Source organism: Drosophila sechellia, chromosome 2R (assembly GCF_004382195.2).
Source record: "Drosophila sechellia strain sech25 chromosome 2R, ASM438219v1, whole genome shotgun sequence".
Taxonomy (NCBI): Eukaryota; Metazoa; Arthropoda; class Insecta; order Diptera; family Drosophilidae; genus Drosophila; species Drosophila sechellia.
Genome location: NC_045950.1, coordinates 5,800,484 through 5,827,289, shown reverse-complemented (window position 1 = coordinate 5,827,289; position 26,806 = coordinate 5,800,484). Strand labels below are relative to the sequence as shown.

The window sequence follows — 26,806 nt, the reverse complement described above, 5'->3', positions numbered from 1 at the left end:
CCCAAAATTATATTGCCATCCCATTCTTTGTGGAATCCGAGAAGGGCGTGCAAATGTATAACTTCAAAATAATCAGGTAGTGATAAGAAGTCAGACAAAATATACCAATGATCAATAAAATTAAATGCTGTAGCCTTGCTTTTGACATAACCCAAAGTTGATCGATTTCACTTATCAGAACCTCATAAACACGTTACCCTTTACCCCATGTATAAAGAAGGCAACCCCAAGTAATACCATCTATGTTTTAGTTATACCGACATTTAAACAAATTCGCTTTAATTTATTAACGCACTCAACATGGGGTCTACAGTACATTGTCACATTTAAATATAGTCATTTAACTATGTATGTATTATCCATAAATATAGAGATGCATGTATATGTATGTGTAAACTAGTATCAAAAATTAGTAGAAACGACACTTAACCAACTGAAAAAATATCCAAAATATATATGTATGCTCATGTACCGTATTTATAAAAGTATGCGATAAAATAAAAGCCAACAACTTAGCACGCAAGTAGAAGACGTTAAGGATTTCGTCATGAAAATGCATTGTGGGATCATGGTAGAATGAATCGTTCGACCGGACGTTAGAATGTGTATAAGTATGTGCGTTGATAAGGACAGCAATAAATTAAAATCGACAAACTTGTGTGGTTTTTGTGCCATTTGATGGCGATCCATTTGCGTCTTATTTCGTTTTAGTGTGCACTTGTCGTCTATAATATTGTTCAATTTGCTTTTAGTTTCGATGTTCCTCCCTTATGGTTTCATTTATAAAATATCAGGTTCTGCTATGACCAAAGATCGCTTTAGCGCTGTAGTGTCTATACATTCCAGTGTGTATATATCGGGCTGTGTGTTAAGAGGGTGTTCTATAGGATGTGCATCAGAATATACAACTAACTGCCCGATCATTGCCTCAATCGAAGTTAATCATTCGGAAGGTTCCGTCGTTCGGAACGTCGGTTACTAACGGAGCGCCCCTTTCCCGATCCTTCTCACTGGCTTCCCGCAATTTCTCATCCACGCCATATCGCTCGTCTTCCGTAAAGTACGGAGAAAAGCTAAGCAGCTGGGTCTCGTAGCGCGTCATTGCATCCGACAAAGATCCATTATCGCCGCCCATCTCCACGGGCAAATACTCCAATCCAATTGCCTTTTGCAGAGACGCGACGGTGGAGTGAATGTGCAACTGTAGGAAGGGTAGCAAGGAATTAGTGGTTCTGAATCTATTTTCCCTTTGAACTCACCAGCTCCTTTTGCTTCATGACATTCCGAACCAGTCCAAGGACAAACTGCGTCTCCCTGGATGCATTAACAATGTGCGTGGCCACTAAATTCGCTGGAATTCCATGCTCTAGGAATGCATTCATCCGCTTGAACATGCCAGGATCGAACTGCAGTAGCAGAGAGTAGGGTATCTTGGTGAAGTCGATGATCTCCACCACGCCGGCTATGTTCCAGTTGTCGTCCGTGTTGATCTCGATCTCAGCGCGAAAAGCGTGGAAGCGGAAAATGTCGCTGACACTGTGCTTGGAAGGCTCAATGTGGCCCATTCGTGTGTAGTGGATGCGGGGGCCACCAGGGCCAATAGGTTTGGGCAATGTGGCGAATATTCTGCAAAAGAACAAGTTTTCCTAAAACACCCATCTCCAGAAAATGAGGGGGGTGTCCCCGACTTACCCTGAACGAGCCAGTTCTATCAGCTTATCGTCCACCTGGCGACCCTTGAGCAGTTCTCTTTCCTTCGATTTGTAGGTGTAGTAGAAGAGTACCCTCTTCTTGGCCTCCTCCACGTCCCAGCGGCAGAAACGCAGAAAGGCCACCAAGAACTGATCGTCGGTCCGCGCCTCCAGGTAGATCTGTTCGTTGATCCAGGTCCTCAGCGCCTCGATCTTCTCCACCATCGAGGACGGATCCTCGCAGAGCTGAGATCGTGCCACCTCTGCCAGCTCCGGCTCCAGCGATCGTATCTTGGCCATGGTCACCGGGAATCTGCAAATAGATCGATACTTCTCTTAATTTTGAGATGCGATACCGAAGGCTTGGAGTGTGTGTGTTCACTCGCCAGGTGCGAACACGACTAACAGAAAAGTTTGCGCCCGCCTGCTTGGACTGGGTACCGATTCTGATCGGATCGGGATTCGATAGCGGGCACACTGGTGCAGAAGCACCCGAAAAACACTGCGACACGGAGCAAACTCACAGTGACAAACCATTTGAGCACCAGATTATGCGATATCAGTGGCCGATAGACTAAAAACAAATAGCAATGTTATGTGGATATGATAAGTGCACTGGAAAATACATTTGTACCTTACTGGTTTCGGATTGCTAATGTCAATTTTTTAATGGTAGTATAAAGTTAAAAAATTTGTATTTATATAGGATGCTATATAATTGGATATTTCTTACTTCTATAGCAATCTAGCCTTAAAATGGATATTTCATGGCGATTTAAATATGATATTCCATTTTTTACACCCCCGATAAATAAAAAATTTTTCAATCAACTTATCTCTTTAAAAAAACATCCACTTGATATGGCATTAATTTTTAAACCCTATAATTGGGTAATTCCGCCCAACTGTGCTTTTCCGATCCGGCGATAAGATACGATCTGCATACTCGCAACCGTTTGAATAGTGGCGTGTTTCTATCCACAGACTCAACCGCTTCTTCGCCAGCTGCACGCATACACGCCACAGATGCAGTGGAGCCGTAATCTTATCTCCTCCGAGGAGAGACTTCGACCGCCTACACCCAACAGATCGGGTTGGATTTGATGGGCCGTCGGAGCAAAAGAGAGTGGTGGAAATGGTCGTGTCCGCTATCAACTGAATGAGTGGCCATAAAGGCAGCTCAGATTAGCTTTTAATGGTTCCGTTTCGGTTCGGGATTTTGGCCGCCGTGCGATTAGGAAGAGCGTTTAGTAGCAGTCCATCCGCCACGAAGCAAGCGACTTCCCAGGAATGGCCAATCTGCGTCCCCTGAGCGCCGAACTTCGTCGCATAGCTGAAACGGAGGTAAACGAAGTGGAGGACCGAGTGCCCGCGGATCTGGAAGCTCTTCGGGATTGGTTGGCCAAGCAACCTCATCTGAGGGCCCGCCAGGATGACCAGTTCCTGGTTGGCTTCTTGCGAGGATGCAAGTTTAGCCTGGAGAAGACCAAGTCCAAGCTGGATCACTTTTATACTATTAAGACGCTTATGCCTGAGCTCTTCGGCAAAAGATTGGTGGACGAAAAGAACCTAATCTTGTGCAGATCTGGGTGAGTTAAAAAGCGCTCATCAAGGATATTTAAAAACTTAAAAAACTTATTTCTATTTAGAACCTATGTTCGATTGCCCAAACCTTGGGGAACCGATGGCCCCCGCCTGCAGCTTACGAACTATGAGAAATTCGATCCCAAGGAATTCAAGTTATTGGATCTCTTCCGCTACCAAACCATGATATCGGAACAGTCAATCCGTGAGGATGACCACAGCAACATAAGCGGCTACGTCGAGATCATTGACATGGCCAAAATAAGCCTCAGTTTTCTGGCCCAACTGGATTTCACGCTCATCAAAAGGATGGGAATATTCGCAGAGAAGGCTCAGCCGACTCGCTTGAAAGGAGTCCATCTGATCAATTGCCCCAAGGAGGGAGTGGCGTTATTGAATCTGGCCAAGAGCCTCATGCCCAGCAAGCTCCAGCAGCGGGTGAGTAAGCAAGAATAATTGAATAGTCGTAGCCACTCTGGCTAATTTATTTTCGTTCCCTTATCGGACACTTCACCGAGATTATCAGCTGGTCTAGCAGGCAGCTGATAGGCGTTGAAGAGCTCTGGCACTCTCTCACCCTTGAACTATTAATTAATATTTCACAAATCAAAGCCACTAACTTACGAGCCGGGACCACATACTGTGAAATACAGTGTGTGGATCAGCATTGCCTAAGGTCAGTTGACCACGCACATGGGCTCTTATCATTGAAACGCTGGGCCGAGTTCTAAGATACGGGGGAAGGTGCAAGTAGATTTATCAGCGAAAATGAGTATAATCTATTTCCCTGACTCATCACATACATGGCGCTTTACCTTTTCAGTTTCATGTTCATAAAAATCTGGAGCAATTAAATGAGGTGATACCACGCGAATACCTGCCGGAAGAATATGGCGGCAACAATGGACGTATAGCCGACATTCAAGCGGAGGCGGAGAAGCAATTGCTGTCCTATAAGAGCTATTTCGTCGAGGATTCCCAGTACGGAGTGAATGAGCAGCTGCGGCCTGGAAAGCGTGTTAATGCGGATTCCATTTTTGGCGCTGAGGGATCCTTCCGAAAGCTCGACATCGATTAAAGTCGGAACGTGTTTTAATTAGTATTCAATAAAAGGTAAAAGCAATCCTCAAACCAACTAACTAGACTTCATGAGAATCGCCGAGAGCGACGCGACAGATGGCCAAATCGCAGAGCCATTAGCTTTTAGCGAGCACTATCTGTGACACTTGTTAATAGCTTTGTCAATCACCTAACTAAATGATGTGGGATCAAGTGTTGGTCATGTTAATTTGACGAAAGCTTAGGCAGTTCCTCTGCAAAAGGCGTCGAAGCAGGAATCCAACGGAATGACTTCGGTTTCCAGCAGCGGCGATGTTAGTAATGAGTAAGGCTTTAATTTCACGGTAGTTACACCTTTTTCCTTTAGTTCGATTTCGGCAAGTGGGACTTCCCAGCCGAGCGCATCTGGCTGCACAAGCCCAATGGGGAGATCACCTGGAAGATCTGCACTTTTCTGCCACTGATTGCCTTTGGTCTGTATGGAAACTTCACCATGCTTTATCTGATAGCCACCAACCGTTCTTTGCGCTCGCCCACCAACTTGATTATTGCAAATATGGCCGTTGCGGATCTACTGACCCTGGCCATTTGTCCTGCCATGTTTATGGTGAACGACTTCTATCAGAACTACCAGTTGGGATGCGTGGGCTGCAAGCTGGAGGGATTTTTGGTGGTGGTCTTCCTCATCACAGCTGTGCTCAATCTCTCGGTAGTCAGCTACGATCGTCTCACGGCCATCGTGCTGCCAATGGAGACGCGCCTCACCATAAGGGGCGTCCAGATAGTGGTGGTCTGCACCTGGGTCTCGGGTATCCTATTGGCATCACCATTGGCTTTCTATCGCTCGTTCAGGGTGCGAGTGTGGAAGAACTTTACGGAGCGATATTGCAAGGAGAACACCTCCGTGCTGCCCAAGTACTGGTATGTTCTGATCACCATTCTGGTGTGGCTGCCATTGGGCATCATGCTTATCTGCTACATAGCCATATTTTATAAGGTAAGCAAAGAAAGTGGGCTCATCCGAGATTTTCAACTAATAAGCCAACTCAAACACAGCTTGATCGGTATGAAAAGCGGGTCCTTAGTCGCGAGAACCCGCTGACAGTGAGCTACAAACGCAGCGTGGCCAAGACACTGTTCATTGTGGTCGCGGTCTTTGCAGCTCTACGGCTGCCCTTTACAATCCTGGTTGTACTACGGGAAAAATACTTCGGTGAAGAGGTCTCTGTCAGCAGTGGAATGCAGCTATTCTGGTACATCTCACAGTATTTGATGTTTCTGAACGCCGCCGTCAACCCACTGATCTATGGATTCAACAATGAGAACTTTAGAAGAGCCTATTACCAAATATCTTGGGTTCGCCGATGGCGAGACGCTGCGAAAATGAAGAAGGTTTCTGGATCAAGAAATCACTGCTGCTACTGTGCCTTTATGAAGAAGGGCAAACGGACACAACAGGCAGGAAATTTAGAGCGAGACATAAGCAAGGATATGTCGTCGGAACAACAATCGGCCAAGTCAACTAAGATAGTTCAAAATGAACCCACGATTTACTTGTATCCGAAATCGGGGCAGACGGGTTTATATAAAAGAAATTTAAGAAACACAAATAATACATTTAAATGCCAATATACCAAAATACGAACTTATCTCTTTTCTAATACACCCACTATGATATAGGGTACCAAACATCTGACAAACTTTCTAAATGAAGCTTTAAGAACCGTAAAATATCATAGCCGGTAGTAAAAGGTGTTTTGCAACCAGTGCACGTGTTACAGTTTGAATGTTTCGTTTTGTATAGTTTACACAAAATAAATATATGTATCAAATGTGTTGCAATTTGTTTATATTGATCTTTGCGGCTGTGATTGCCCGCGTGACCACTTTCGAAGTAAACTTCCAGGAATCTTATCCCACACACTTCCTGAACTCAGATCAGGAATCGATGCTCCACAAACGGGCGACTGCTGTGCCTCAGTTTTTCGACCAAGGTTTGAAATGATATAACAAACTTTATTTACACGTTAAATTTTGATGGGCATTCCGGCGCTCAGGCTAAACCAAACAATTCCGACTTCATGTAGCCAAATCCGTGGGCTTCGAGGAATCTAATGAACTGGCCCATGTTCATGACGCCCTCTTCTGCATTGAAAAGCTGTTCGCTAAAATCCTCGAATCCCCGCTTGCGCTGCCGAGGCTCCGTCCGCACCACGCTGATCTTCTGCCAGCGCAGGGCCTTTATTGTGCGCCAAAATTCCTGAACATTCGCGGAATCACCTTCCACGCATATGATGCCCGGTTTACCGGGTCTACTGAATCCTGTGAGCTCCAACTGTCGGGCCTGCCGAATCAGCTCCTGCCGCTTGGCGGTGGATTTGATGTGATGCGAATAAATCCAAATTCTCTCAAGTTGCGTAGCTGGTGTCTGTTGCGGTTCCGATGATGCTACCTGCCGCACTTCAAACTCGGAAGCTGGTCGTTTTAACAGATCCTCGATTCGGTCCTGCAGCCAGCTCAGCAGCTGGAAGATGTACGGCTCGGCGTCCTCCTCGCGCCTTTCTCCGTGATACTGCTCCAAATCATTCTTCAAGCGCTGCTCCTTGCATTTTCCCAGTAGCGTAGTGTGCACACTGACGCGTGCCTGCTCCAAAAGCGGATATAGGTGCGGCAGTTCCACCCGCACTTCCACGCACTGTTTGCCTGGTAGAGTCAATTTGACCACATACTCCAAATGGGATAGAAGGCTAGTAGCGGGTTTTGTTTTATCATCCTTGAGGAACTCATTGAAATCAGCCACTACGCCGGCATCGAGCATATGCAGCTCTCCGGGCGCGCAGTATATGGAGCTCAGCAGCTCCAGCTCCTCCAGCTGCAGGCCAACGCAGCGGCGGTAGGTTTGCAGCTCCTCATCGGCCATGGCTAACGAAGAGTTAGAAAGAATTGTTTTGGTTTAGTCAGCGGCGACGCATTACCTACGGCCCTATCCTAGAGATGAAAGCGACTAAAAGTACAAAAAGCTGCAGAGGAATATTATTTGATTAGTGTTTGTGCTTATTGTGTAAAACACTTCTGCCTCTTCTAGCTAGCTTTAGTTTCGATGGACTATCACGAGTGGCCTCCGTGCCAGTGTCCTTTCCCCTCGACATTTGCATCCTCCAACTGCCCACGGTAAAGTACGCTACGGCTTTGCATAAAAATGCCGAAGGACAGCGTCACTTTGCCGTCTATACCTGGCGTCCAGCTGAGCAGGACTACCAGCTCCTCGTGAAGTTGGAAACACCTAAAGCGGTGGCTCTGGATTGCCTGGCCTTCGCTGGACGTGGCTACGTAGCAGTGAGCTACAATCTTACAGAACCCGTAAGCCAGGCCCGTGAAGGCTCGCCCATCTATGAGATTTCCCCGGAAACGGGGATACGGACAGTGCAATACTTTTCGGGAACACATCTACGTGGAATGTACCTTCGGATCAGCAGCCAGGAACTTACTCTCCTGCATGCCTTTGAATCGAAAGCGGAGTGTCCCTATTTCAAGTGGATGGGCAAGAGTTTCCAGAGACTGGGCGCGATTCATTGCAGCAAAGCTCGAAGAATGGAGGCCTTTGGCATTGACTACACCGACTATGTGGCCGTAGCCAACTACGCAGATGCAGAGGGACGAACTGCCACCCACTCAGAGATCTTTCGATGGGATGCCAACTCCCAGAGATTCCAGCTCTTCCAGCGACTGCGAAGCAATGGAGCCGTGGACGTAAAATACTTCAGTCTCCCGGTAAACGAGGTCAGCCGCAGGCACTTTCTCATCCTGGGCAACACAATTGGCGGAACTGGCGCCGAGGTGGGCGAAGCAGACACCGTGATCTATGTGTTCGAAAAGGGGCAGTTTGTGCCGTATCAACGATTGAGTTTCTATGCCTTGGAGAGGGTTTTGCCAGTGCAGGTAATTTCGGATCAAACTTTTCATGGCATTCATAAAATGTGGAATCCTTTAGCACTCAATATCGGAGAAGTTTCTACTCCTGGTTGCTTGTAATAAACAGGATGTCAAGATCTATAACCTCAACGACTGGCGATTCGAGGAATCCAAGGTGCAGTTCACAGAGGGAGCTTTAAGTCGTGGTGTGGCACGTATGCGAAGTTATGAGGAGGGGGACCAGAGCTATTTGGGTGAGTATATTTTGATTTTTATGCATCTAAGCTGAAATTTGCCTATATCCAGTGATTGCGAATTTGAATATGGCTGCCAACGAGACAAACATCTTTCAGCCACTCTACAAACAAGATGAGCATGCCAACATACTCCGCCAGCAAATCATTGACTGGGCTCGGGAGCAAAGAAAGCGATTGGAGCAAGTGAATTTAGAGCATCTATTAAAAAGATTGGAAGTGAGTTTTATTTTCTATAAAATTCAATAAGTAAACAATTCATGTGTAATATATAGGACAAGTTAAAGCAGCGTGAGGAGAAACTGAAATGGTCAGTTATCAAGCAAGTGAACGCCAAATCGGTAAGAAGTTTCAGGAGCAAGTCAAATTATTTTGATAAAAACCTTGTATTTTCAGTTCGAGGATAAGCACATGAAGCTCACACCAAATTACTGGAAGGCTCTAAAGCTCACCAAGCAGGCCTTGGATAAAATCGAACAAAAAACGATCGCCGCAGGTGCCAGACATCCCAATAAGAGATCCGTTGATCAACCAAATGAAGAACCCCATTTCGATGAGGTCACTGTGGACACGCTGGTGGTGCACGGCACAGTTAAAGCAGACCATATCAATGGAGTTGATACGAGAAACCCTGTTTATAATTCCGTCACTGCCAATAAGGTTTATGTAAGCGCAAAATACTCCGAACCCGCCGGAAAAGAAAGAAAACTTTTGCTTGATGAGCTAATAGTAAAGGATCTGCAGCTTGATGGGCGACTAAATGGGCTCAAGTGGGCAGACCTGTTTGATCTGACTTTAAAACGCAGTAACAAAGATGTGCAGTTTATTAAGGCAGCTGCTGACTTCGATCATCTGGAATCTGACGCTGCCCAAGTCAACACCAACGAGGTTAACGATCGTCCGTTGGGTCTGCTGATCCCAGTGGATGGTGGAGACTTCATTGTCCAACAAGATGTTCAGTTTTCCCAACCAATTCAGGTGAATCGGCTGCTCATCAATCAGCGGCTTAATCACATCCACGTCGATCGTCAGCGCTTCGATGTCCTGACCAAGCAGGCAAATCACACACAGGTCATCGAGGGTTTCATGCGATTCGAGAATGTTCGAGTCATGGAACCGATAACCATTGCGGTGGGTATATTATTCTAGGAATATGACATATTATAAACTCATATTTCTTCAGGGTCAAATGATGGGGGCCGAATTGAGAGCGATGTCACCGGCAAAGGTTACCCACAAGTCGCTGCAACTTAATGGGGATTTCGTTGTTGACGGCGATGTGACCATTGGACGGCTGCTGCAAATGAAAGATTTTGTGGACGGATCTACTCAGAAATCTGCAGCAGAAGCATTGACTCGGGGCCTGCGATTGGATCAAACTTTGGAGGATGTGAATCTCAACTTTGTGGAACCACTTATTGCCAACAGTACCGAGCTAAGCTTCATCAACACGCAAGATCTACAAAATCTGGTTAAACTGAACGTGGGTGAAGTGCAGTTGGTGCAGGCAAGTAAAATATTTCCTCAAAATGTAGAGATACGCGATGGATTTGGCGAGATCAAGTGGCTAAATGGGATTGATACGGAAAGACTCCCGGAAATGCTGCTCACCAAGAGTGGCAACCAAACTATTTCGAGTTCAATTCAATTACAAGGCGTAGAACTGGACCATGTCAATGCATCACAGATCTTATTGAATGGTTTAGGAGTTGAGGATTATCTTCAAGCAGGTCAGGATCAAAAGTCAAATGGAACACTGTATATTGACAACATGGATGTGTGGGTAATGAGCGTGGATGATCTGCACCTAAATGGCCGGCTCTTTGGCCAAACACTTTCCTCCATTTACGAACATGGAAGCAAGTCCCTGGACGGCTGGCATCTGCCACCCCACTTCAATGGCACCCTTCACGCCAAGAATCTGTGGCTTAGTGGCCATATAAACAAAGTGAAGGTGGTTCAATTGGAGCAGCAGCTGCAGCAACTGGCGGGAAATGTCAAATACGTTGGCGACTTTACTTTTGAGCATGATGTAAACATCAGTTCCCTCAGCTTTGAAAACTCTCTAAATGGAATTGAGGCCAATAAATTTGGTAGCTGTTGGTTGGAGACCGACAGGGACCAGACTTTCACAGCCCCCCAGAAGCTGGCTTCCCTAGACAGCCAGCAAGGCCTCTGGCTAAGAGGGCAACTGAACAACCACAGCTTGGAAGATCTGGAAAACCGTAGCTACAGGATCAACGCACCGCAGCACCTGCAATCAGTGCGATTTGGTGGGTTTTATAAGAGCGACTACAACGTTATCAACTATAATAACATTACCTTTCAGCGAATCCCATTGTGTTGCAATCGGAGCTACAGTTGGATCGCTTAAATGGACTCCGCGTCCCAGAGGACGTTATTTACCATAATGGTGGAGGTTACATCTCTGCTCCAGTTAGCATAGATGGTGACCTGGAGGCAGCAGAATTGTCCAACATAACCAACCTGAATGGTTATCCTCTGGAGGCGTTGGAGCTCTATTTAAGTGGGCAAAATGTGCGCACCTTTGTGGCTGAGAATGTAAAGTTTGCGGGAGAACCCTCTTATCAGATGCTGAATGGCCACAATCTGGGAAACCTTCTTGATCAGGTGTGGCTGCACAACGAGCAGATTGAGTTGAGAGAAATAAAACTGGAATCTGGGCAATTCGAAGGCCTGTTGGAATTCCAGGTGAGTGGGTATTTCACAGTAGAAACCTATGGTGTTTACAAGAACGCCTTTCCCCATAGGGACCCATCAACGGGCACCAAGTGGATCATATAACCCACAACTACTTCAGCCGGACGCGTAGCAATCTGCTGAAAACTCCCCTGAGCTTCCAGCATGACGTCACGTTCGCACAGCCTCCGGTTGCCAAATACGTTAAACTACGACGTGGCAGCAGCGACGTTTTAATGGAGGGCACCAGTAGGTAAGTGAAATTGTCCAAATGATCAAGGGGCAGGGGGCAATGGACAGGGGTAAAGTTGGTATCACGTTTCACTTTCGCAATTGTTTACGCGCTAACAGTTTTAGAGCCACTGCATCCGCACAAGTCAGCTGTGCATTCCGTTTGGCAGGTGAAATTTCTGTACACGTTTGCACGTAGCGCGGGGCGGTGGTTGCACTTAATTCGAACACTCGCAGGTGTGCTTAATTACCTTGTCAATTGGTCGCTGATTGGGTTTGGTTAAATGCACTTTTTACGGTCGGGCAGTTTCGGCAGAGCAGAGGTTTGTGATTTGAAACAACAAAAACGTCTTCGCTAGAATCCCAAACGCCTGGCAGCTAGGGATGGCAGAAGCATTGGTATATCGATAGTTTCACAACTATTATCGATCTCTACACTAATCGTTGAATTTAAAAATATAAGTCGCATTTATGGAACTTAATTTTCAAAGTTTATAAATCATTTTCGGTTCAATATAAGTGCTACTCTGCATTTTTGAAATTTATACATGGCTTTACTCTTGCCTGGAATTTTGTGAGGAATACTATGCTACCAAATGGTTAAAACTATATTAAAATAAATCTTTTGCTTTTCCTAGCAACTTCTCTCTAGATTTTGATGATTTTGTAACTCACTCGTTGAAAACAGCCGGATCTCACGCTATAAGTGGAAAATGGGAACTGCCAGAGGCCTTTATTTCGGGAAATCTAAACCATATTAACATAAATAATTTAAACCTGGCTAATGATATCGTCAGAATGCCTCTTCAAAATGACAGTACCAATCCTCCCCTGACAGTCGAAGCACTGAAAACTGTCCAAGGCGGAACTATAAATCGTCTCCATACAACCCCTGAAAGCCAGGTGGCGGAGGTGCCTGTGGCCAAGTGGATCCATGGAGCAGCCTACCTTTACGGAAACCACAGCATTGCTGGCGTTACCCGTCTGAATAATGTGAATCTCTACAACGATCTTACCGTGAATGGTCCTGTAAATGGTGTCCCCTGGCAGACGGACAAGCTCATTTTGATAGACAAGGAGCAGGAAGTACCCGGCTCCCTATTAGTGTCGAATAATCTTCCCGAGCAGAAGCGAGTTATGAGCAATAATGTGAAGAATCTCTGGGTGGATTTCGTCAACGATCTGCCCGTAAACGAGTTACTGGTCAGCAAGGCAGAAAACCGTCCCAATCTTCACGTGGAAAACCAACTGATCTTCACCCAGCCCCTCACTGTGGGTCACTACGAAGCGGGCAACGAAAATGGGCTGCTGGATAAATATTACAAGAAAAAGCGGGGTGTCGAATCGAATCACATTCATGATTGGCAGCAGCTGCAGGAAAATGTGGCAGCTATTAAAAACAGATTGGCCAGTATGTTAAAAACACATTAATACAAATTCTCATTTAGTTATGTGCATTTAATTCAACCAACAGATCCGCCTAAAGTGCTGGAAAGCTTTTCTGTGCTGCAGCAATTACCTCATAAGGCCTCGCACATGAAGATCATCTCCGTGGACAACGAGGACGTACTGGCCATTTGGGAGCAGATATCGAGCGAAGTAGGGGCTATATACAAATGGCAACCGGATATACATCTTTTTGGGCGAAGTTCAAGTAAGTTATGTAGATTTATTTGCATATAAACGTATTTTAAAATCAAGTAGCATATATTCATCCTTAAATAGGGACAAATTCGAAATCTCAAATATTAGAAATACATTTTTAATTTAGCTTTAAAATTCATTCGTAACTGCTATGAACACTCATACCAGAACTGTGGGTCAATACATTATACAAGTGGGCGGCACATAACGCAGACGATTGAACACGGAAAAAATAATACGATAAATACGAGAAAGGGTTCAGGCAGGTCTACATAACTACCTTTTCAGTTTGTCTATTAAGTAAGCTGAGTAATCATTTAAATTGCGAGTATCAGTCGGTCTACTGCTCCAGTTCGTCGCTCTGCACATCGAGGATGGCGCGCAAGATGGACAGCTCCAGCTTGGCGGAGGCACGCGAAGAGAGTCTGTTCATCACATTGGCCACGTACAGCCCGAGAGACTCGTGTCGCGACGAGTTGCAAAGATTCTTGAAAAAGGTCGGCGGCAGCGAGTTGTCAAAGTTGCCCAGGTTGATAATCTCGGGTGTATTGGAGGAGGCAGCGTTGATCTTCGGGCCGAAGATAATGTCATTCTTAAAGTCCAGCTCCTCGATGTGTGGCGAAAAGCCGTTTGTGGAAGCCACCGAGGTGGAAGCAATGGTAGCGGCTGTCGACGAGTTCGGTCCTCCACTACCACCGTTTATCTGTTGTGCCGATGGAATGGTGATGATGTTGATACCCGGCGGTGGTGTCTGGTTGTCCTCACGCTCCTTCTTAACCTGCATCAGCTGGGCAGTTGTTGTGTGCACTACATTGTTTCCCGCCGGCTGTTGATCTGGAACGCTGGTGAGCACTGAAGTTGCGGCTGCCGATGAAGCAGCTTGTTTCGGGCTCGTGGTCTTGGTCTGCTTTTTTTGCGCCGATGACGAGGTGTACTCCTCCGAAAGTTTGCGCTTCAAAGAATCTGGAAGCTGAATGGTGGTGCGCGAGGAGCTTGATCTCTGCCCACTGGCTGGCGCCTGCTGCACAATAGCCGGTTTTGGTGCAACCCCTGCTGCGGAGCTGGGCGTCTTCTTTACAGTGATTCCCTTCTTTTGCAGTACTGCTGCAGCGGCGGACAGCGAGCTATTTCGCGGTGTGTTGTTAGCCAGTGTGTTGAGCAGCTTTTTCTCCTCGATGGCTGGGCGAGGAGTGTCGACGTTGGGTTTGGCGTACGCCAATCGCTCGTCTTTTTCTGGCGATCCGGTGCTGTGTGACTTTGTGGGGCTTTCGCCGTCGGAGGACGCCGAGCCGGTAGAGTTGGTGTGCTGGCCGTACTGATGGGCGTCATCCTCGTCCTCAGGCTCCTGCACCTCCAGCATTTCGTACTCCTCCACCTCGTCCATGGGAACTTGATCACTGCAGAATAGCAGTAGAAATTTTGTTAGTCTTTCACGGTTAGAGGACTTTTTACGCCACTTACTTCTCCTCCTTGATTGAGATCTTGGGCTCCTGATGGATCTGATGCATCAGACTGAAGAGCTTCCACGCCGAATTGCCCTTTAGCTTTTCCTGCTCGTACTTCTTCTGAAGCACTATGAAGATGGAGCGCGATTCGTGCACGGAGAGCTTGTTGAGACGCCCGATCCTGGCCCACGCCTCCTCCTGCTCCTGCTTGCTGGCGCCGCCATTGTTTGGATGCAGCACCTTTTCCTTGGCGATGTCCTGCAGAATTTTGTCCAGTTGGATTGCCATCTTAGTCAGCGACTTGCGGCCCGCTGGTTGCGCGTTCCTGATAATTTTGGAGGCTGTTTTGTTAAGACGCGACACACGAATTTTTATATGTAACTAGGATCCGCTTGTTTTTCTCTCCGCTTTCGCACCGTTCACTTCTCTTTTCTTCTTCTGTATTTGGCGTCGGTAAATTGGCGGAAAATGTGACCGTGCAACACGCAAATACTAGAAATGCCGCCTTTTGGTACAGTAACTGAGGGATGAGAGAGATTTTGGCAACATAGATGTTCACAGTACACTCTCGATGCATTGAATATGTAAATAAATAAATTTTCAACATAATTATTTTAATTTTAATATAAATTATATTTATAACTATAAATATTATTACTTACATTATTTTTACCTTTAAAACAATTATAATAACAATTATAAAAAGTTACTCATTGTGGTAGTCATAACTAGTGAAGTATTTCTTTTGTTTTGTCTTTCTATATATATATATATATATATTCTATAACATAAATGTTGTTAAATAAATAAAGGATGAGATTATTTATTTAACAACATTTATGTGTTGAAAATATGCTTATCAAGCATGGAGATTTGTAAGTGGGTATGTCTTACTACACTTACCACTGTACTTAAGGGTGACCTTAGTTTAGGATTCTCACATATCCATAAATCCTAATACCGCTACTTTACGGTAACTACCCGACTATCGTTATGCCGATAGGACCAAACAAATACCGCAATTTATAATGCAGATGAGATGAGAACACGAAATTTAAATTTTATTGAAATCCGTTACAGTTTTCTCCTCCTCACAATGCCACAATATTTACTTTGTCCTGACCAGCTATGCATTTGACCGTTTCCAAGCGTGTAGGCCGGTCCGCTCCCGCTGGACTGCTTACCATGAAGGGGAATTCTGCCAGGCCGTAGCAGGCGGCGCCATAATTTCCCAGCCGATCTACGGCGATGAGAGCACCCATGAAGTCCTTTTGGTGCTTGAGAATGCGGCGAAGGCCCTTTTGAGCTGCCTCCGCAGGAGGTTTTCCCGCCCGCATGGCCTCCACAGCGAGCAAGGAGGGAAGGAAGCGCATCATCACATCTCCATCTCCGGTGGCCACGGCTGCTCCCACTTCGTTGTCTGCATAAGCACCGGCACCCGGAATGGGAGAGTCGCCGACCCTTCCGGGAATCTTGTGATTCGCTCCGTTGGTGGAGGTGCCGGCGTGGATGTTGTTTTCCACGTCGATAGCGATCATGCCGATGGTGTCGTGGTTCTTGCGTCCGATCTCGTACTCGTTGCGGGCACGGTCCTCCTTCCAGCGGGTCAGCGGAGTTGGTCGCGGCTTGTACGGACCGCAAGAGACCTTGGGATCCGGATGTACGTTCTTCCAGAAGTTTGGCTGGCAGTTCTCCGCCGTCCACTGTAACCACATGTCCTTCGATTCCGGCGTGACCAGCGACTCTGATTCGAATCCCATAGCATTGGCGAAAGCTGACGCCGCATCACCCACCAGCATGGTGTGCTGCGTGTGTTCCAGAACATGCCGGGCCACCTTGATGGCATCCTTAATACGCCGCAGACCAGCCACTGCACCCACATCCATGGTGGCCCCGTCCATGACCATGGCATCCAGCGTGGTTTCGCCCAACTCGTCCGGCGATCCGCCATAGCCCACCGTCCGGTCACACTGCAGTTTCTCACACTTCGAGCAGCCCTCCACTACCGCATTCCGCGTCTGCCGGAGTCCACCCTTGCTCTGCTTCAGGATTCGCCAGGCGAGCACATTGGCAGCCGTGAAGTTCCAAGTGTTGATGACCATGGGCAGCAGCTCATCCGTTGTCTTGTTCGCCTTCACGGCAGTGGTGCCAGCTTTTCCACTGCAAAGGGGCGGATCTTAGCGAACAAAGAATATTCTGTATGTGCTGCTCACCTAAACGCCGAAGCCAGCGTTGGTTTGGGCGAAGTATTTACTGCCGCAAGGATGGAAAACGCCGTGGAGGCCAAACAAAGGACCCAAAGACTTGCCCGCAAGTGCGTTCTCATGGTAAATTGTAATGGTCTCTACGAGGAGTCTTGGTGTATCACAATCTGCCCCTGTTCTGCCGGAAAATGGTCGAGTTCTGCTTTTAAATGCTAGCAGTCTAACCTCACTGTTTTGCTTTCTTATCTGTTGTTTTGATATACCCTCTAAAAGAGTCATACACATTTTCAATTGGGTTTAAACAATATTTTAAAACTTGAAAATGTTTCAATATAGATTAAGATATATGCAAAAGGCCACCTATCAATATCGATAATGTCCTATCCTAATATATCCTAATATTTGCAGTGCAATTATAGGAAGAGTATTCCATAGCAACATCTATAAAACACTTCTTTCTTTTTGTAGGTGCAGCACTGACTCAGCTAAACAAGACAAACTTGAATCCAATCAATGAGCAGGCACAGAACCCGCAGAAACTGCAATTTAGATCATATGGATTTCAGTGCCGGGCACTACAAGAGGAGAACCAGTTAGTAATCCGATGCCTAGATGACCAGAACAACAGCAGGGAAGCAATCTTGCCCAGGCGGGATGTAAAACAGTTGTTGCCGGTCGCTGATTCAGATGAGATGACCATTCTACTTCGTACTCCCAGAGCGGTGGAGCTTTGGAAGTGGAGTAATGACAATTACTCCCTATCGAGCAAGCTGATGGATGGGCAGGTGGAGCAAATGGCTCTTAGTCAAGGAGGTGCTGGCATGGAGAGCGAGTATGTGGCGCTGATGGCTTTATCGCCAGCAGCAGAGATTCGGATTTACAGGTAGATTCATAAGCACTTCACATATTAGTCAATTACAAGGATTTCACTCGTTTTGCAGCTTCAGCAGCCCAGACACGATCAGCTTCCAACTGGACCAAGTCCTAGAACTCCAGGACTCGCAACAGTTGCGGGTAATGCGCTTCATGCACCTGCCCGAGTCCGACGATCTACTGCTCTGCGTGTCCAACGTACTTCCGCAGCAACAGCTTCGCATCTACCAGCACAGCGGAGCAGCGGGCTTCCAACCAATCCTCGGCGACAGCGCCTTGCCAAAGGCTCATGCCCTGGAGGTGCTCCAGCTGCCCAGCTATAAGCTGCAACTGCTGTCCATTGCCACGGAGGAGGCGGTCTACTTGCTGCAGCCGCAGTTTACTACACTTTAATTCACTTGTTTTGTTTGTTTTTTTCTAAATAAAAATTACTTTTTATTAACCGTGTTTTCTTGGCCGTCAATTACGTTGCTTAGTCGTCGCTGGACTCGACGTTCTCGGTCTGCAAGTTCTTGAACGTGGACACCGGCACATAGGTCACGTAGGTGTACAGCTTGTTGGGGGAGTCCTCATCGTCGTTGCGGCGACGCGCCAGGCGCACGCGAATGCGGAATGGAGTCGACCTAGAAGGGGGGATTAGCGGCGGATTAGAGAAGATACTAGATCGGAGAAAATTGCGGACTACGCACCTGATACCCTTGGACCAGATGTGCTTGTTCAGACGGGTGTCGATCCTCACATCGGTGGTGCCCATCTCCCGCTCGGCGAACTTGCGGATCTCCTTGATGGCGCGGGGCGCGCGCTTCTTGAAGCCGATGTTGTGGACACGCTTGGCCAAGTGAATGGTGCACTCGCGCGTCACGACTTCGTTGATCGCGGATTTGTTGATTTTCTCGCCCTTGGTCTTGGTCATTGTGCTGTTTAGCCCGAAACGGTGCTACTCAATATCCTGCAAGTGCGTAACAACAAATTTTAGTTAATGCCACACAACATAAACAAAACTTCAGTGGAATATTCCAAGTTGCCAAGAAATTGTTGCACAGCGAAAATTAACATACGCCGTGATCGGTTTTTCGATTCGGAACATTGTCCACACAGTTTTGTTGCATTTAATTCGTGGAAATATGCGATGTTTTCCGATTAAAATACGAAATCGCAAATTACGAACCTCTTCCGGAAACGCAGCGAAAAGAAAAGGATAGAAGAAGAGATGCTAGAGGTGAGCAGAAAACAGTGTGGCTGCATTGTGCGAGCGGCATCGTGACTATCGTAATGCCAGAAAAACTAAATTTAGGGTATTCCGTAAAGCGCAATATTAGGGGAATAACCAATTGAATCCATAGTTTGATTGAACAATAAGTTTCGTTATAAATTGTCAATATCAAATCTAATTCATCCTCTGGTTGTCTATTGGCATGGGTCTGTTTCATAAGTTTTTCATTTGGTTTTGGTTAAAGCGAGCTAAGTACCTAAAACATAACTCTCGACAAGAAACCAAATTAGTTTTCCAAAAGTACTTCAAAAAGAAACTAAATACTTCATAAAAACTACTTCAATTAAAATGTATTAAACATTTCTAAATTTAAATCCAGCATTGGAGATAAAGCTTTATGTATTCGATTGAACATTAATAAAAATATCAATAAAATGGTTGCACATATTTTGATTCAATTGTGATTTTAATTTATTTATAATGAATTTAAAATGGTTAATGTAAAATTATTATTGCATTATTGTGTGGCTATTAATGGAATGCCCCAAATTGTTGCTCCAAAATGTAGTTTCTAAGTTGATGAAGTACAACGAAACAGCTGATCGGATGTAAACAAAATAGAATGCTGGATATCGCTGGTAAAAGAGCCAAGATATAATCTAGTTTAGCACTCAAAACCCATTTCCAGCACAACTCCTTGCCGTGGGCCTCTTGTGGGGCGTTACCAATCCGTTCATTCGCCTCGGCAGCCAGGGAATCGAGTTGGTTGAGGATACGGGCTCCAAGTGGCGCAACTTCGTCCAGGAGGCACGCACAATCGGCTCCCGGTGGCGCTATTGGATACCCTTCGGTCTCAACCAGTGCGGGAGTGCTCTGTACGTTTGGACGCTCCAGAGGGCCAGTATTACGGTGGCGGTGCCAGTGGCCAATTCCCTGAGCTTCGCATTTACGGCAATCACCGGATATGCGCTGGGGGAAAAACTGCCGGGAAGGAGTAAGCTAAATGTCTCTATGCATAACCTTGTACACTTTGTTTACCAACTGCTCCCGCAGAAGTCATCCTGGGCACCCTGCTCGTCTGCTGTGGCAGTATCCTGATGATATACGATAAGATTTTACAGGAACAGGCTCAGCACCAGCTAAATATAACATTCCACTGAGGTTACCCTAAACCCAAGGCCAATTGTCTTTATTGCATTCGATAAAAGCATCATAAAATTAAAGGTTAGTAGAAGGCACACCTTACAGAGCCTTGTGGACCGCCTCCACCAGCACTTCCATGCTCGTAATCGGAGTCTGGGGCGTGATTCCATGGCCCAGATTGGCGATGTAGCGCGACTTGCCGAACTTGTGCACCATTTCGGTGGTCAGGTTGCGCAGCTCATCAGGATCGCGGTACATGTCCTGCGGATCCAAGTTGCCCTGCAACGTAATGTTCGGTCCGACCAAATTGCGTGCCTCCAGCGGATCCACAGTCCAATCCAAGCCAATAACGTCGTAGCCCAGTTCGCTCTGCTCCTTCAGCGAGTGCCCAGCACCCTTAGCGAACAGCGTCTAAAAGGAAATTCCCTTTAGTAAGCATCTAACCAATGTTTTTGTCCAACCTACCATGGGAACCACGGGGATGGCCTTCTTTGTGAGACGGTCCACCAGCTCGTCGCGTATTCTCTTCAGGTAGGGTACACACCACTGCAGGAACTGCTCCTTGGAGAGATGCTCGGCGGACGATTCGAATACCTGCAGCATTTGAGCGCCAGCTTTCACCTGCATCTCCAGGTAGTCCACAATGGCATCGGTCAGTAGGTTCAGGAACAGCTTGGAATCCTCCGGATGTTCGTTGAGCCAAGCTTTAGCTTTCGACATGGTCTTGCTCCCACCGCCCTCGATCATATATCCCATTAGTGTCCACGGCGCTCCTGTAAAGCCGATTAGAGGCACTCGACCTTCGAGCTTGTGGCGCATCATGGTGATTGCGTCGCCCACGTAGCTGAGGCGGGACAAGGCTCCGTCCGGCGTCAGACGCTTGAGGTCCTCCGGAACCACGATGGGCTGTGGCAGGACGGGACCGACGCCCGCGTGCATCTCCACGGTGAGACCGAGTGCTTGCGGAATGACAAGGATGTCTGAAAATATTATGGAGGCGTCCAGGTCGAATCGGCGCAATGGCTGCATGGTCACTTCGCAGGCCAGCTCCGGGGTGCGGCAGACGGTGAAGAAGTCGTGCTGCTTTCGCAGCTCCTGGAACTCCGGCAGGTAGCGACCCGCTTGGCGCATTACCCACACTGGTACCCGGTCCACCACCTCGCCACGTGCGGCGCGCAGCAGGTTATCATTCTTGAGCACGGGAAAGGGCTGAAACTCACATCCAATTTGATCAGTTTTAACGTTTTTCAGCAGGAAAATACATAGACACAGCAATCGAAGTCCAAATGACATGATGTAACTGCAGGCGGCACTCCGATCAGCTGGGAAACTCACCTTTGCGTCTTTCATAGTGACTTTTGGCAGTTAAAAGAGTAGTATAGCTCTCTATACGAAGTTATTTCCACTAATGAAACCAGTAAATTTGATGAAATCCGTCACGGAATTCTGCAATTCTGCATGAGTGTGCGTTCTCTGCCGTCCGTGCTTTGTTTACGTTTTCGCCTGGTGGTGGGAGAAGTGCGATAGTCGCCGGCAAATCGATAATTAGCTAATCCTGACAGCTTTTTTTAGGAGCATCAATTGTATTTTTTAGTTCGAAAAAGATTTTCCCTCAAGTGTACGTATTCGACTAATGAATAGTTATTTCTTTTAATTGGCTTCGGCTTGTTCAGTGTCGAGTGCTCGTAAGAAAATCCAGATTTTTAAATAACCCGAGATAATAAAACATTTAATTTGAATAAGTTAAAAGGTATCTTTTGTTTGACTTTATAATATCCCTTGATTTCAATAGAATGTGAAATAATTCCATAGGGAATAGAACTAACTAGCAAAATAGACATTATATTGAAAAATAATCGATTCTTACATTTGCGGCTACTCGAAAAGCACCTAAAATTCACCAACCGCATGATTTGATTTTTGTAAACAATTTTTGCAGCCGGTGGATATGGAACGTTTGGCCAGAATTTTCTCCCAGCAGAACGAACTGATAACCCTGATTGGGGGCTACAAGGATGAGTTCGAAACCTTTAAGTCACTGGCCTCCATGCCGGCGGACACTCTGCAAATATTCCAGAAGCTGGCGCTCGATTTGCTGCAGGATTTGGAGCAACCGGTTGACAGGAAAGGATGCGCAGAACGTTCGAGGAATCTGCGCGAGGAGGGTAACCTTGTGTTCAAAGAGTCCGCATCGGTATCCTCCAAGGACTCGGTTCTGAAAGCATGCAGGCTTTATACGGCAGCCGTTTTCGAGGCTGAGAATGCTGCGGAAGAGCTGTCGCTGGCGTTTGCCAACCGAGGAATAGCTTTGCAGGAGTACGGGTACTACAGAGAAGCCTATGACGACTGCGCCAATGCGCTGGAGTGTGGATACCCGGAAAGGCTGCGGCACAAGGTGATCATGCGGCAGGCCTACTGCGCCTGGAAGCTGAAGAAGATCGCTTCGCTGGAGGAGCATTTGGAACATCTCGGGCAGCTGCAGCTTAAGGAGAACTTCAAGCAGCAGCTGGAAGAACTGAAGCAGAAACTGGAGCTGCTGAAGAACCAACCCAAAGAGCAGGAAACGCTAGCGAAAGTGGTGGATAAATCTCTAGGGAAAATGTAAGTTTCCAAATCGGTACTGGCCACTTCTTAATTTGTAAACTTTACTACTCAGCCTAACAGATCCTGGGCCGCGTGGTCGATATATGGTGGCTAAGGAAGCGATTAGCAAAGGCAACGTAATCTTTTCAGAGCGCGCTTCCTGCTTTGTTCCACTGGAGCAACAGCTTATTTGCCAGCATTGCGCCGCCAGCTTAATGAGCGCACCCATACCCTGCCCCAATTGCCATCAGCGGGTCGTCTACTGCTCTAGAAAGTGTCGGGATCCGCAATCGGTCATCCACAAATTCGAGTGTGCCGCCTACAGAAAGGATATCCTCCGACTTTTGGGCATTTCGCATCTGGCCTTGCGATTGCTTTTGACTTACATTCCCTACATAATGCCTCATTTGCAAGAGATGACCAGTGCAAAGGGTATGTGGAAAGAAATTATGAATCTGTCCCGAAAACCGGAAGCAAGTGAAAACGCCCCAGAGTATTTGCGAAGCCTGCGCATGGTTAGTCAACTGGATCAGGCTAACAATGAAGAGGTTAATTACCACATCCTCTGTGTCAACCTCCTTCAACTTTACCTGAAAGAGCACACCGATTTCTATGATCAGTTCCACTCATTGCCAGCCAGCATTGAAGATTGGCAACTGATTATATCAGCACTGATTCTGCGATTCTCCGGCCAGTTGCTGGCGAATGGGCATGTAGGCGATGGGTTGCTCGGGGTTGGCATGGAGCCAAAAGAGTTTGTCATGCTGCAGCCGGAGTTGTGGCAAAAGCCTCGACACCTGAAACGCGGACAGCTGCACAATCTATCTCATTCGGATCCTATCACGGCTGTCAATCTGCCCTACTTGAGCTTGTGCAACCACGCCTGCGAACCCTCGATTCGCACCAAGTTCGATGGATGTTCCGTGGTGAACTACGCTGCAAAGGACATTCTAGATGGCGAGGAGATCTCCAATTGCTATACGAATGATTACAGAACCAGTTTAAAGCTACATCGAGCTCGTCCCCTCAAGGACATCTACAAATTTGAGTGCACATGCGCTAAGTGCACACGAACTGATCCCGACCAGAACTATGTACGTTTTCAAGCCAAGCAAAGCCATTTGTAAATGTGTTTCCACATCTTCCAGCTTTCTTTCCATCGTTATCGCTGCGAAAAGCCCAACTGCCGACAAGAATTTCTGCCAGACGCCAAAGTTCAGCAGAATAATCTGCGCTGGTGGCTGAGATCCAATGCAGAGAAACCGATTACTTGCACGGCGTGCCAGGAGCTTCAACATTTCGCCTGGTACAATGAGTTCCTTGAACTCATCGGCAGCAGTGCCGATTCGTCAAGAAGGCAGGCGCTGTTCAAGGCATTCGATGATTTAGACAAGTGGCTTGTGGATCACCACAGCTTAAAACGAATTATGGCCGAGGAACTGGTAACAGCCTGTTTTTATGAGATAGATGGTAGGCTACGACTGGATTTTTTTATGTCTTAATTTATAAACCTCTACTTAAACAGGGGGCACTTCACTGAATGACTCTGAGTATGAAGATCTGGCGAGGATTATCCGCAAACAGCTGGAAGGCACTGCTGCGCAGTGTGGCGATAACTCCACGGAATACATTGCTCGCATGACCTATTTGTGGGATATCATAGCCCAGAAGAAATGCCGCACCGACAAAAAGGAACTGCTAGAGATGAAAGGTAAGGTGGATTATCTGGCTAGCGAGCATCGCGAGGTTTTCTTGAACTATTACAACGATTTTATTGAGCAATAATGTAAATAACGATATACACGTATTAAATTCACTAGTTTCGAGCTACAAGCATTAAACACTGGCACTTCTTGTTACCTACAACTAATCTGAGCTTCCTAACGGGCATTCGTCCCCCCAAAATCTCTAGATGAAGTGGGAGGCATATTCGTGCGGCATTACACCCCGTCGGGGATAGAAGGTGTGGGTGGTGGAGAACTTGAGCAGGTTGGTTATGTCGCTGGTGTAGATGTCGGCAAAGCGGAAGAGGCGTCTTGAGAAGTACGTGGGGTTGTGGTAGGTGCGGAAAACGCTGCCAAACTGCTCGTTGAACACGTTCTTCGTTTTGTTGCTGTCGAAGATCGGATTAGGATTGGGAGATATTATCGTACGCCACTAGAGAAATGTATATTTGCTTACCGCAACTGATCTCGCTCCTCCATCCACTCCTTCAGGCAGATCTGCGCTGCCTCGCTATCATCGTCCTGGGTGTCCTCGATGAGCTGCGTCAGCATTTGCAGCCAGTTGGCGCTCATCTTAAAGTCCTTACGATTGAGGGTTTTAATTTCGTGCTACAATACGAAAAGACCATTAGAGGCAATAGGTTAATTGTTTAATATAAAACACACACAGCCAGTTCGCTGATAATGGCTCCTGTCCTCCAGCTGTGCTTCAGAGTAACATCTGCTAGATCGCTGTACGGATGATCTCCGAAATAGAGCACAGAGTGACCACGCCAGCCCTTCAGCTCTTGAAGCTGTCTCACCGAACCCTGTGAAGAACATCAGACTACAGTCTTGGTTTCTAACCAAGTGGGAATGGGTAACTCTTACCTCGTAGTAGATTTTTCCCTTTTCCAGCTTAAATACCCGATCCCATAGGTGCGACTGCGTTCGCTCGTCGAACAGCCTTATTGGTCGAGATTCATCCGTAAAGAACTTTGGTTTGCGGGCCTGCACGATGACCACATCGAAGAAATCACGCCAGTTGGCGCCGACCAGAAAGGACATGCCACAGTTTCTACAATGCAGACATAACGATTACACAAATTGTGATTGTGGTAAAATAAAAGATGTTCCTTACACAAAAGAGTACGGGCTATTGGTGACTAGAAAGAGATTCTTGCCCGCCTGCTGCAGCTTCTCGAAGAACTTGACCAGCTTCGGGTTTCGTTCTATGTACTTCTCAGTGTTCCGCATCACCTTGCCGTGCATAATGGGATGGCAGGAGCCCATGGCGGTCCTGGTGTCATGGAAAACAATCTCAGGATTGTAGTCGATGCGATTGCGCTCGAAATATTCGATTACATTGCACAGCAGGCACATTTCAGGTACAGAAAACAAGTCGGCCAGTTGCACCATTTTGGAGTTGGTGTTATGCTGTGCGGAAGGAGATCGTAAATCACAGATTGCTAAACACAAAATATAAGCGCAAACCAGGTGATAAGATATAGATACGAACCCTGTAGCTATTGTTCGGCCCCTCCACGTAGGCAATGGGCAGCAGGCGGTTGTGGTAGAGCTTCAGCACTTCATCCGCCTCCACTTTGGTACGTCCCCTGTATACCGAGCCCAGCTGCAGCTGCAGGAAACTGTCCAGTTTCACCAGTAGCCCCTTCTCCACGTCATAGTGCAGGCCGCGCACCGCAAAGTTCGGTTCGTACTCCAGCTGGAGGATGTCATCCGGGTAGCGGAACCTCTTCACCAGCATCTCGCGAGCCAGATTGTATAGCAGGTCCTCCAGGATGGGCTTATAGCATGCCAGCGTGTAGTCGTAGTCGAATCCGTACACCTGCACCTCGCTGAGATCGAGCTCGTTGCAGGCGAAGACCGCATCTGGATGCACATCGGAGGGCAGCTTCTTGGCTGAAAATGTCAAGTGGTGCGAAACGGGGGGGTATGTTACTAATGGGACCACTTTGCGGGTGGTATTTATAGATCGTGCACATACTACGCATATATGCATATGCCTGCGACTGGTTGAGGCTTACATTGGAACTTCTTTTTGGTGGCTTCATGAAGCTTTTGGAAATCACTCACTGTTTTTGGGTGCGAGATCTGGGAGGTCGCAGCTGGAGCGGAAGCTCCAGCGTCCGACGTGAAAGCGCGCGCCTCAAAACTATAGTTCGGTTTGCACGGCGAGGGGCACAGGCTGGAGGAGATGGGGTCCCAGCTCCGGAGGACACCACCAGCTCGCAGGAGCACGTTCTGGCGGAGGAGCGCACTGACGATGGGATTGCCTGCCGCGCACATTTAACTGACTGCTTGCTAAATTGCCAATTAAGCCCGTTTGTTATATACACTATGTGGTGGCGGAGTGGGCTGCATGTGGATGGGGCGGGGTGTGACCGAACGGAGAGCCCCCAAAAAATACCGACTCGCGGTTATAACTACTGTGGCCATATGCATATTCAAAATATTGAACGCAGCATTTGAAAAATTCTAAATATTATCCAATAGAGTAGTGGGTTATCATAAACTTACCTTTGTGGAAACAATATCTTTATCTT

At 47.0% G+C, this 26,806-nt stretch overlaps 12 protein-coding genes across 16 annotated transcripts; 5 read left to right on the top strand and 7 right to left on the bottom strand.

Moving 5' to 3' along the window:
• Positions 1 to 245: 245 nt before the first annotated feature.
• On the bottom strand, positions 246 to 11,771 carry LOC6608383. Of its 2 annotated transcripts, XM_032715133.1 has the most exons (4): positions 11,683 to 11,771; positions 1,693 to 2,004; positions 1,260 to 1,626; positions 246 to 1,201 (listed from the first exon to the last, which is right to left on the bottom strand). In XM_032715133.1, exons 2-4 carry the CDS (start codon positions 1,989 to 1,991, stop codon positions 929 to 931), a joined length of 939 nt encoding a protein of 312 aa, XP_032571024.1. In that variant the 5' UTR covers positions 1,992 to 2,004; positions 11,683 to 11,771; the 3' UTR covers positions 246 to 928. The 2 variants fall into 2 exon arrangements, with proteins under 2 accessions (XP_032571024.1, XP_002033119.1); XM_002033083.2 differs by lacking the exon at positions 11,683 to 11,771 and having other exon boundaries at positions 1,693 to 2,093.
• Positions 2,927 to 4,410, top strand: LOC6608382 (alpha-tocopherol transfer protein-like). The gene is made up of 3 exons (XM_002033082.2): positions 2,927 to 3,280; positions 3,341 to 3,713; positions 4,099 to 4,410. The coding sequence occupies exons 1-3, from the start codon at positions 2,982 to 2,984 to the stop codon at positions 4,351 to 4,353; spliced, it is 927 nt and encodes a 308-aa protein (XP_002033118.1). The 5' UTR covers positions 2,927 to 2,981; the 3' UTR covers positions 4,354 to 4,410.
• Positions 4,504 to 6,018, top strand: LOC6608381 (neuropeptide FF receptor 2). Its single transcript, XM_002033081.2, is given in 4 exon segments — positions 4,504 to 4,648; positions 4,702 to 5,331; positions 5,391 to 5,885; positions 5,888 to 6,018. Coding segments are annotated over 4 exon segments (1,188 nt in total). The 5' UTR covers positions 4,504 to 4,621; the 3' UTR covers positions 5,924 to 6,018.
• LOC6608379 lies at positions 6,043 to 18,035 on the top strand. Its single transcript, XM_002033079.2, has 13 exons — positions 6,043 to 6,328; positions 7,420 to 8,273; positions 8,326 to 8,500; positions 8,553 to 8,719; positions 8,776 to 8,841; positions 8,897 to 9,631; positions 9,684 to 10,773; positions 10,830 to 11,212; positions 11,272 to 11,453; positions 12,070 to 12,842; positions 12,906 to 13,085; positions 17,193 to 17,607; positions 17,666 to 18,035. The coding sequence occupies exons 1-13, from the start codon at positions 6,157 to 6,159 to the stop codon at positions 17,988 to 17,990; spliced, it is 5,517 nt and encodes a 1,838-aa protein (XP_002033115.2). The 5' UTR covers positions 6,043 to 6,156; the 3' UTR covers positions 17,991 to 18,035.
• LOC6608380 (RWD domain-containing protein 2B) lies at positions 6,330 to 11,770 on the bottom strand. Its single transcript, XM_002033080.2, has 2 exons — positions 11,683 to 11,770; positions 6,330 to 7,256 (listed from the first exon to the last, which is right to left on the bottom strand). The coding sequence occupies exon 2, from the start codon at positions 7,252 to 7,254 to the stop codon at positions 6,388 to 6,390; it is 867 nt and encodes a 288-aa protein (XP_002033116.1). The 5' UTR covers positions 7,255 to 7,256; positions 11,683 to 11,770; the 3' UTR covers positions 6,330 to 6,387.
• Positions 13,178 to 14,963, bottom strand: LOC6608377. The gene is made up of 2 exons (XM_002033077.2): positions 14,537 to 14,963; positions 13,178 to 14,472 (listed from the first exon to the last, which is right to left on the bottom strand). The coding sequence occupies exons 1-2, from the start codon at positions 14,806 to 14,808 to the stop codon at positions 13,416 to 13,418; spliced, it is 1,329 nt and encodes a 442-aa protein (XP_002033113.1). The 5' UTR covers positions 14,809 to 14,963; the 3' UTR covers positions 13,178 to 13,415.
• Positions 15,561 to 16,997, bottom strand: LOC6608376 (putative N(4)-(beta-N-acetylglucosaminyl)-L-asparaginase GM21137). Its single transcript, XM_002033076.2, has 2 exons — positions 16,734 to 16,997; positions 15,561 to 16,680 (listed from the first exon to the last, which is right to left on the bottom strand). The coding sequence occupies exons 1-2, from the start codon at positions 16,844 to 16,846 to the stop codon at positions 15,612 to 15,614; spliced, it is 1,182 nt and encodes a 393-aa protein (XP_002033112.1). The 5' UTR covers positions 16,847 to 16,997; the 3' UTR covers positions 15,561 to 15,611.
• On the bottom strand, positions 17,996 to 18,821 carry LOC6608374 (60S ribosomal protein L31). Its single transcript, XM_002033074.2, has 3 exons — positions 18,766 to 18,821; positions 18,287 to 18,546; positions 17,996 to 18,220 (listed from the first exon to the last, which is right to left on the bottom strand). The coding sequence occupies exons 2-3, from the start codon at positions 18,508 to 18,510 to the stop codon at positions 18,070 to 18,072; spliced, it is 375 nt and encodes a 124-aa protein (XP_002033110.1). The 5' UTR covers positions 18,511 to 18,546; positions 18,766 to 18,821; the 3' UTR covers positions 17,996 to 18,069.
• Positions 18,822 to 19,343: 522 nt separating this feature from the next.
• LOC6608373 (transmembrane protein 234 homolog) lies at positions 19,344 to 19,987 on the top strand. Its single transcript, XM_002033073.2, has 3 exons — positions 19,344 to 19,448; positions 19,499 to 19,804; positions 19,864 to 19,987. The coding sequence occupies exons 1-3, from the start codon at positions 19,433 to 19,435 to the stop codon at positions 19,968 to 19,970; spliced, it is 429 nt and encodes a 142-aa protein (XP_002033109.1). The 5' UTR covers positions 19,344 to 19,432; the 3' UTR covers positions 19,971 to 19,987.
• On the bottom strand, positions 19,968 to 21,463 carry LOC6608372 (uroporphyrinogen decarboxylase). 2 transcript variants are annotated; one of them, XM_002033072.2, is made up of 3 exons: positions 21,289 to 21,463; positions 20,419 to 21,162; positions 19,968 to 20,364 (listed from the first exon to the last, which is right to left on the bottom strand). In XM_002033072.2, the coding sequence occupies exons 1-3, from the start codon at positions 21,301 to 21,303 to the stop codon at positions 20,053 to 20,055; spliced, it is 1,071 nt and encodes a 356-aa protein (XP_002033108.1). In that variant the 5' UTR covers positions 21,304 to 21,463; the 3' UTR covers positions 19,968 to 20,052. The 2 variants fall into 2 exon arrangements, with proteins under 2 accessions (XP_002033108.1, XP_032570803.1); XM_032714912.1 differs by lacking the exon at positions 21,289 to 21,463 and having other exon boundaries at positions 20,419 to 21,282.
• A 409-nt stretch (positions 21,464 to 21,872) lies between these two features.
• On the top strand, positions 21,873 to 24,377 carry LOC6608371 (SET and MYND domain-containing protein 4). Its single transcript, XM_002033071.2, has 4 exons — positions 21,873 to 22,554; positions 22,610 to 23,630; positions 23,685 to 24,006; positions 24,062 to 24,377. Exons 1-4 carry the CDS (start codon positions 21,902 to 21,904, stop codon positions 24,319 to 24,321), a joined length of 2,256 nt encoding a protein of 751 aa, XP_002033107.1. The 5' UTR covers positions 21,873 to 21,901; the 3' UTR covers positions 24,322 to 24,377.
• On the bottom strand, positions 24,284 to 26,648 carry LOC6608370 (5'-nucleotidase domain-containing protein 3). 3 transcript variants are annotated; one of them, XM_032714905.1, is made up of 7 exons: positions 26,288 to 26,648; positions 25,759 to 26,162; positions 25,381 to 25,676; positions 25,131 to 25,317; positions 24,929 to 25,069; positions 24,718 to 24,869; positions 24,284 to 24,649 (listed from the first exon to the last, which is right to left on the bottom strand). In XM_032714905.1, the coding sequence occupies exons 1-7, from the start codon at positions 26,547 to 26,549 to the stop codon at positions 24,445 to 24,447; spliced, it is 1,647 nt and encodes a 548-aa protein (XP_032570796.1). In that variant the 5' UTR covers positions 26,550 to 26,648; the 3' UTR covers positions 24,284 to 24,444. The 3 variants fall into 3 exon arrangements, with proteins under 3 accessions (XP_032570796.1, XP_032570797.1, XP_032570798.1); XM_032714906.1 differs by having other exon boundaries at positions 26,337 to 26,430; XM_032714907.1 differs by lacking the exon at positions 26,288 to 26,648 and having other exon boundaries at positions 25,381 to 25,708; positions 25,759 to 25,847.
• Between the last annotated feature and the right edge of the window lie 158 nt (positions 26,649 to 26,806).

Bases quoted from the DNA above. Each gene is read 5' to 3' on its own strand.
- LOC6608370 (XM_032714905.1), bottom strand. From the start codon at position 26,549: ATGTGCGCGGCAGGCAATCCCATCGTCAGTGCGCTCCTCCGCCAGAAC. The intron at 26,163-26,287 runs GTAAGCCTCAAC...TGACATTTTCAG, and splicing joins CACCAAAAAGAAGTTCCAAT to CCAAGAAGCTGCCCTCCGAT. The intron at 25,677-25,758 runs GTTCGTATCTAT...CCTTCCGCACAG, and splicing joins GGCCGAACAATAGCTACAGG to CATAACACCAACTCCAAAAT.
- LOC6608374 (XM_002033074.2), bottom strand. From the start codon at position 18,510: ATGACCAAGACCAAGGGCGAGAAAATCAACAAATCCGCGATCAACGAA. The intron at 18,221-18,286 runs GTGCGTAGTCCG...CCCCCCTTCTAG, and splicing joins ATCTGGTCCAAGGGTATCAG to GTCGACTCCATTCCGCATTC.
- LOC6608380 (XM_002033080.2), bottom strand. From the start codon at position 7,254: ATGGCCGATGAGGAGCTGCAAACCTACCGCCGCTGCGTTGGCCTGCAG.
- LOC6608382 (XM_002033082.2), top strand. From the start codon at position 2,982: ATGGCCAATCTGCGTCCCCTGAGCGCCGAACTTCGTCGCATAGCTGAA. The intron at 3,281-3,340 runs GTGAGTTAAAAA...ATTTCTATTTAG, and splicing joins CTAATCTTGTGCAGATCTGG to AACCTATGTTCGATTGCCCA. The intron at 3,714-4,098 runs GTGAGTAAGCAA...TTACCTTTTCAG, and splicing joins CCAGCAAGCTCCAGCAGCGG to TTTCATGTTCATAAAAATCT.
- LOC6608371 (XM_002033071.2), top strand. From the start codon at position 21,902: ATGGAACGTTTGGCCAGAATTTTCTCCCAGCAGAACGAACTGATAACC. The intron at 22,555-22,609 runs GTAAGTTTCCAA...TTTACTACTCAG, and splicing joins GATAAATCTCTAGGGAAAAT to CCTAACAGATCCTGGGCCGC. The intron at 23,631-23,684 runs GTACGTTTTCAA...CACATCTTCCAG, and splicing joins CTGATCCCGACCAGAACTAT to CTTTCTTTCCATCGTTATCG.
- LOC6608372 (XM_032714912.1), bottom strand. From the start codon at position 21,246: ATGTCATTTGGACTTCGATTGCTGTGTCTATGTATTTTCCTGCTGAAA. The intron at 20,365-20,418 runs GTAGGTTGGACA...ATTTCCTTTTAG, and splicing joins CCATCCCCGTGGTTCCCATG to ACGCTGTTCGCTAAGGGTGC.
- LOC6608383 (XM_032715133.1), bottom strand. From the start codon at position 1,991: ATGGCCAAGATACGATCGCTGGAGCCGGAGCTGGCAGAGGTGGCACGA. The intron at 1,627-1,692 runs GTAAGTCGGGGA...GTTCTTTTGCAG, and splicing joins ATAGAACTGGCTCGTTCAGG to AATATTCGCCACATTGCCCA. The intron at 1,202-1,259 runs GTGAGTTCAAAG...CCCTTCCTACAG, and splicing joins TCATGAAGCAAAAGGAGCTG to TTGCACATTCACTCCACCGT.
- LOC6608379 (XM_002033079.2), top strand. From the start codon at position 6,157: ATGTATCAAATGTGTTGCAATTTGTTTATATTGATCTTTGCGGCTGTG. The intron at 12,843-12,905 runs GTATGTTAAAAA...TTCAACCAACAG, and splicing joins TATTAAAAACAGATTGGCCA to ATCCGCCTAAAGTGCTGGAA. The intron at 17,608-17,665 runs GTAGATTCATAA...CTCGTTTTGCAG, and splicing joins GCAGAGATTCGGATTTACAG to CTTCAGCAGCCCAGACACGA.
- LOC6608373 (XM_002033073.2), top strand. The intron at 19,805-19,863 runs GTAAGCTAAATG...CTGCTCCCGCAG, and splicing joins GGAAAAACTGCCGGGAAGGA to AAGTCATCCTGGGCACCCTG.
- LOC6608376 (XM_002033076.2), bottom strand. From the start codon at position 16,846: ATGAGAACGCACTTGCGGGCAAGTCTTTGGGTCCTTTGTTTGGCCTCC. The intron at 16,681-16,733 runs GTGAGCAGCACA...GCCCCTTTGCAG, and splicing joins ACGCTGGCTTCGGCGTTTAG to TGGAAAAGCTGGCACCACTG.
- LOC6608377 (XM_002033077.2), bottom strand. From the start codon at position 14,808: ATGGCAATCCAACTGGACAAAATTCTGCAGGACATCGCCAAGGAAAAG. The intron at 14,473-14,536 runs GTAAGTGGCGTA...GCTATTCTGCAG, and splicing joins ATCTCAATCAAGGAGGAGAA to TGATCAAGTTCCCATGGACG.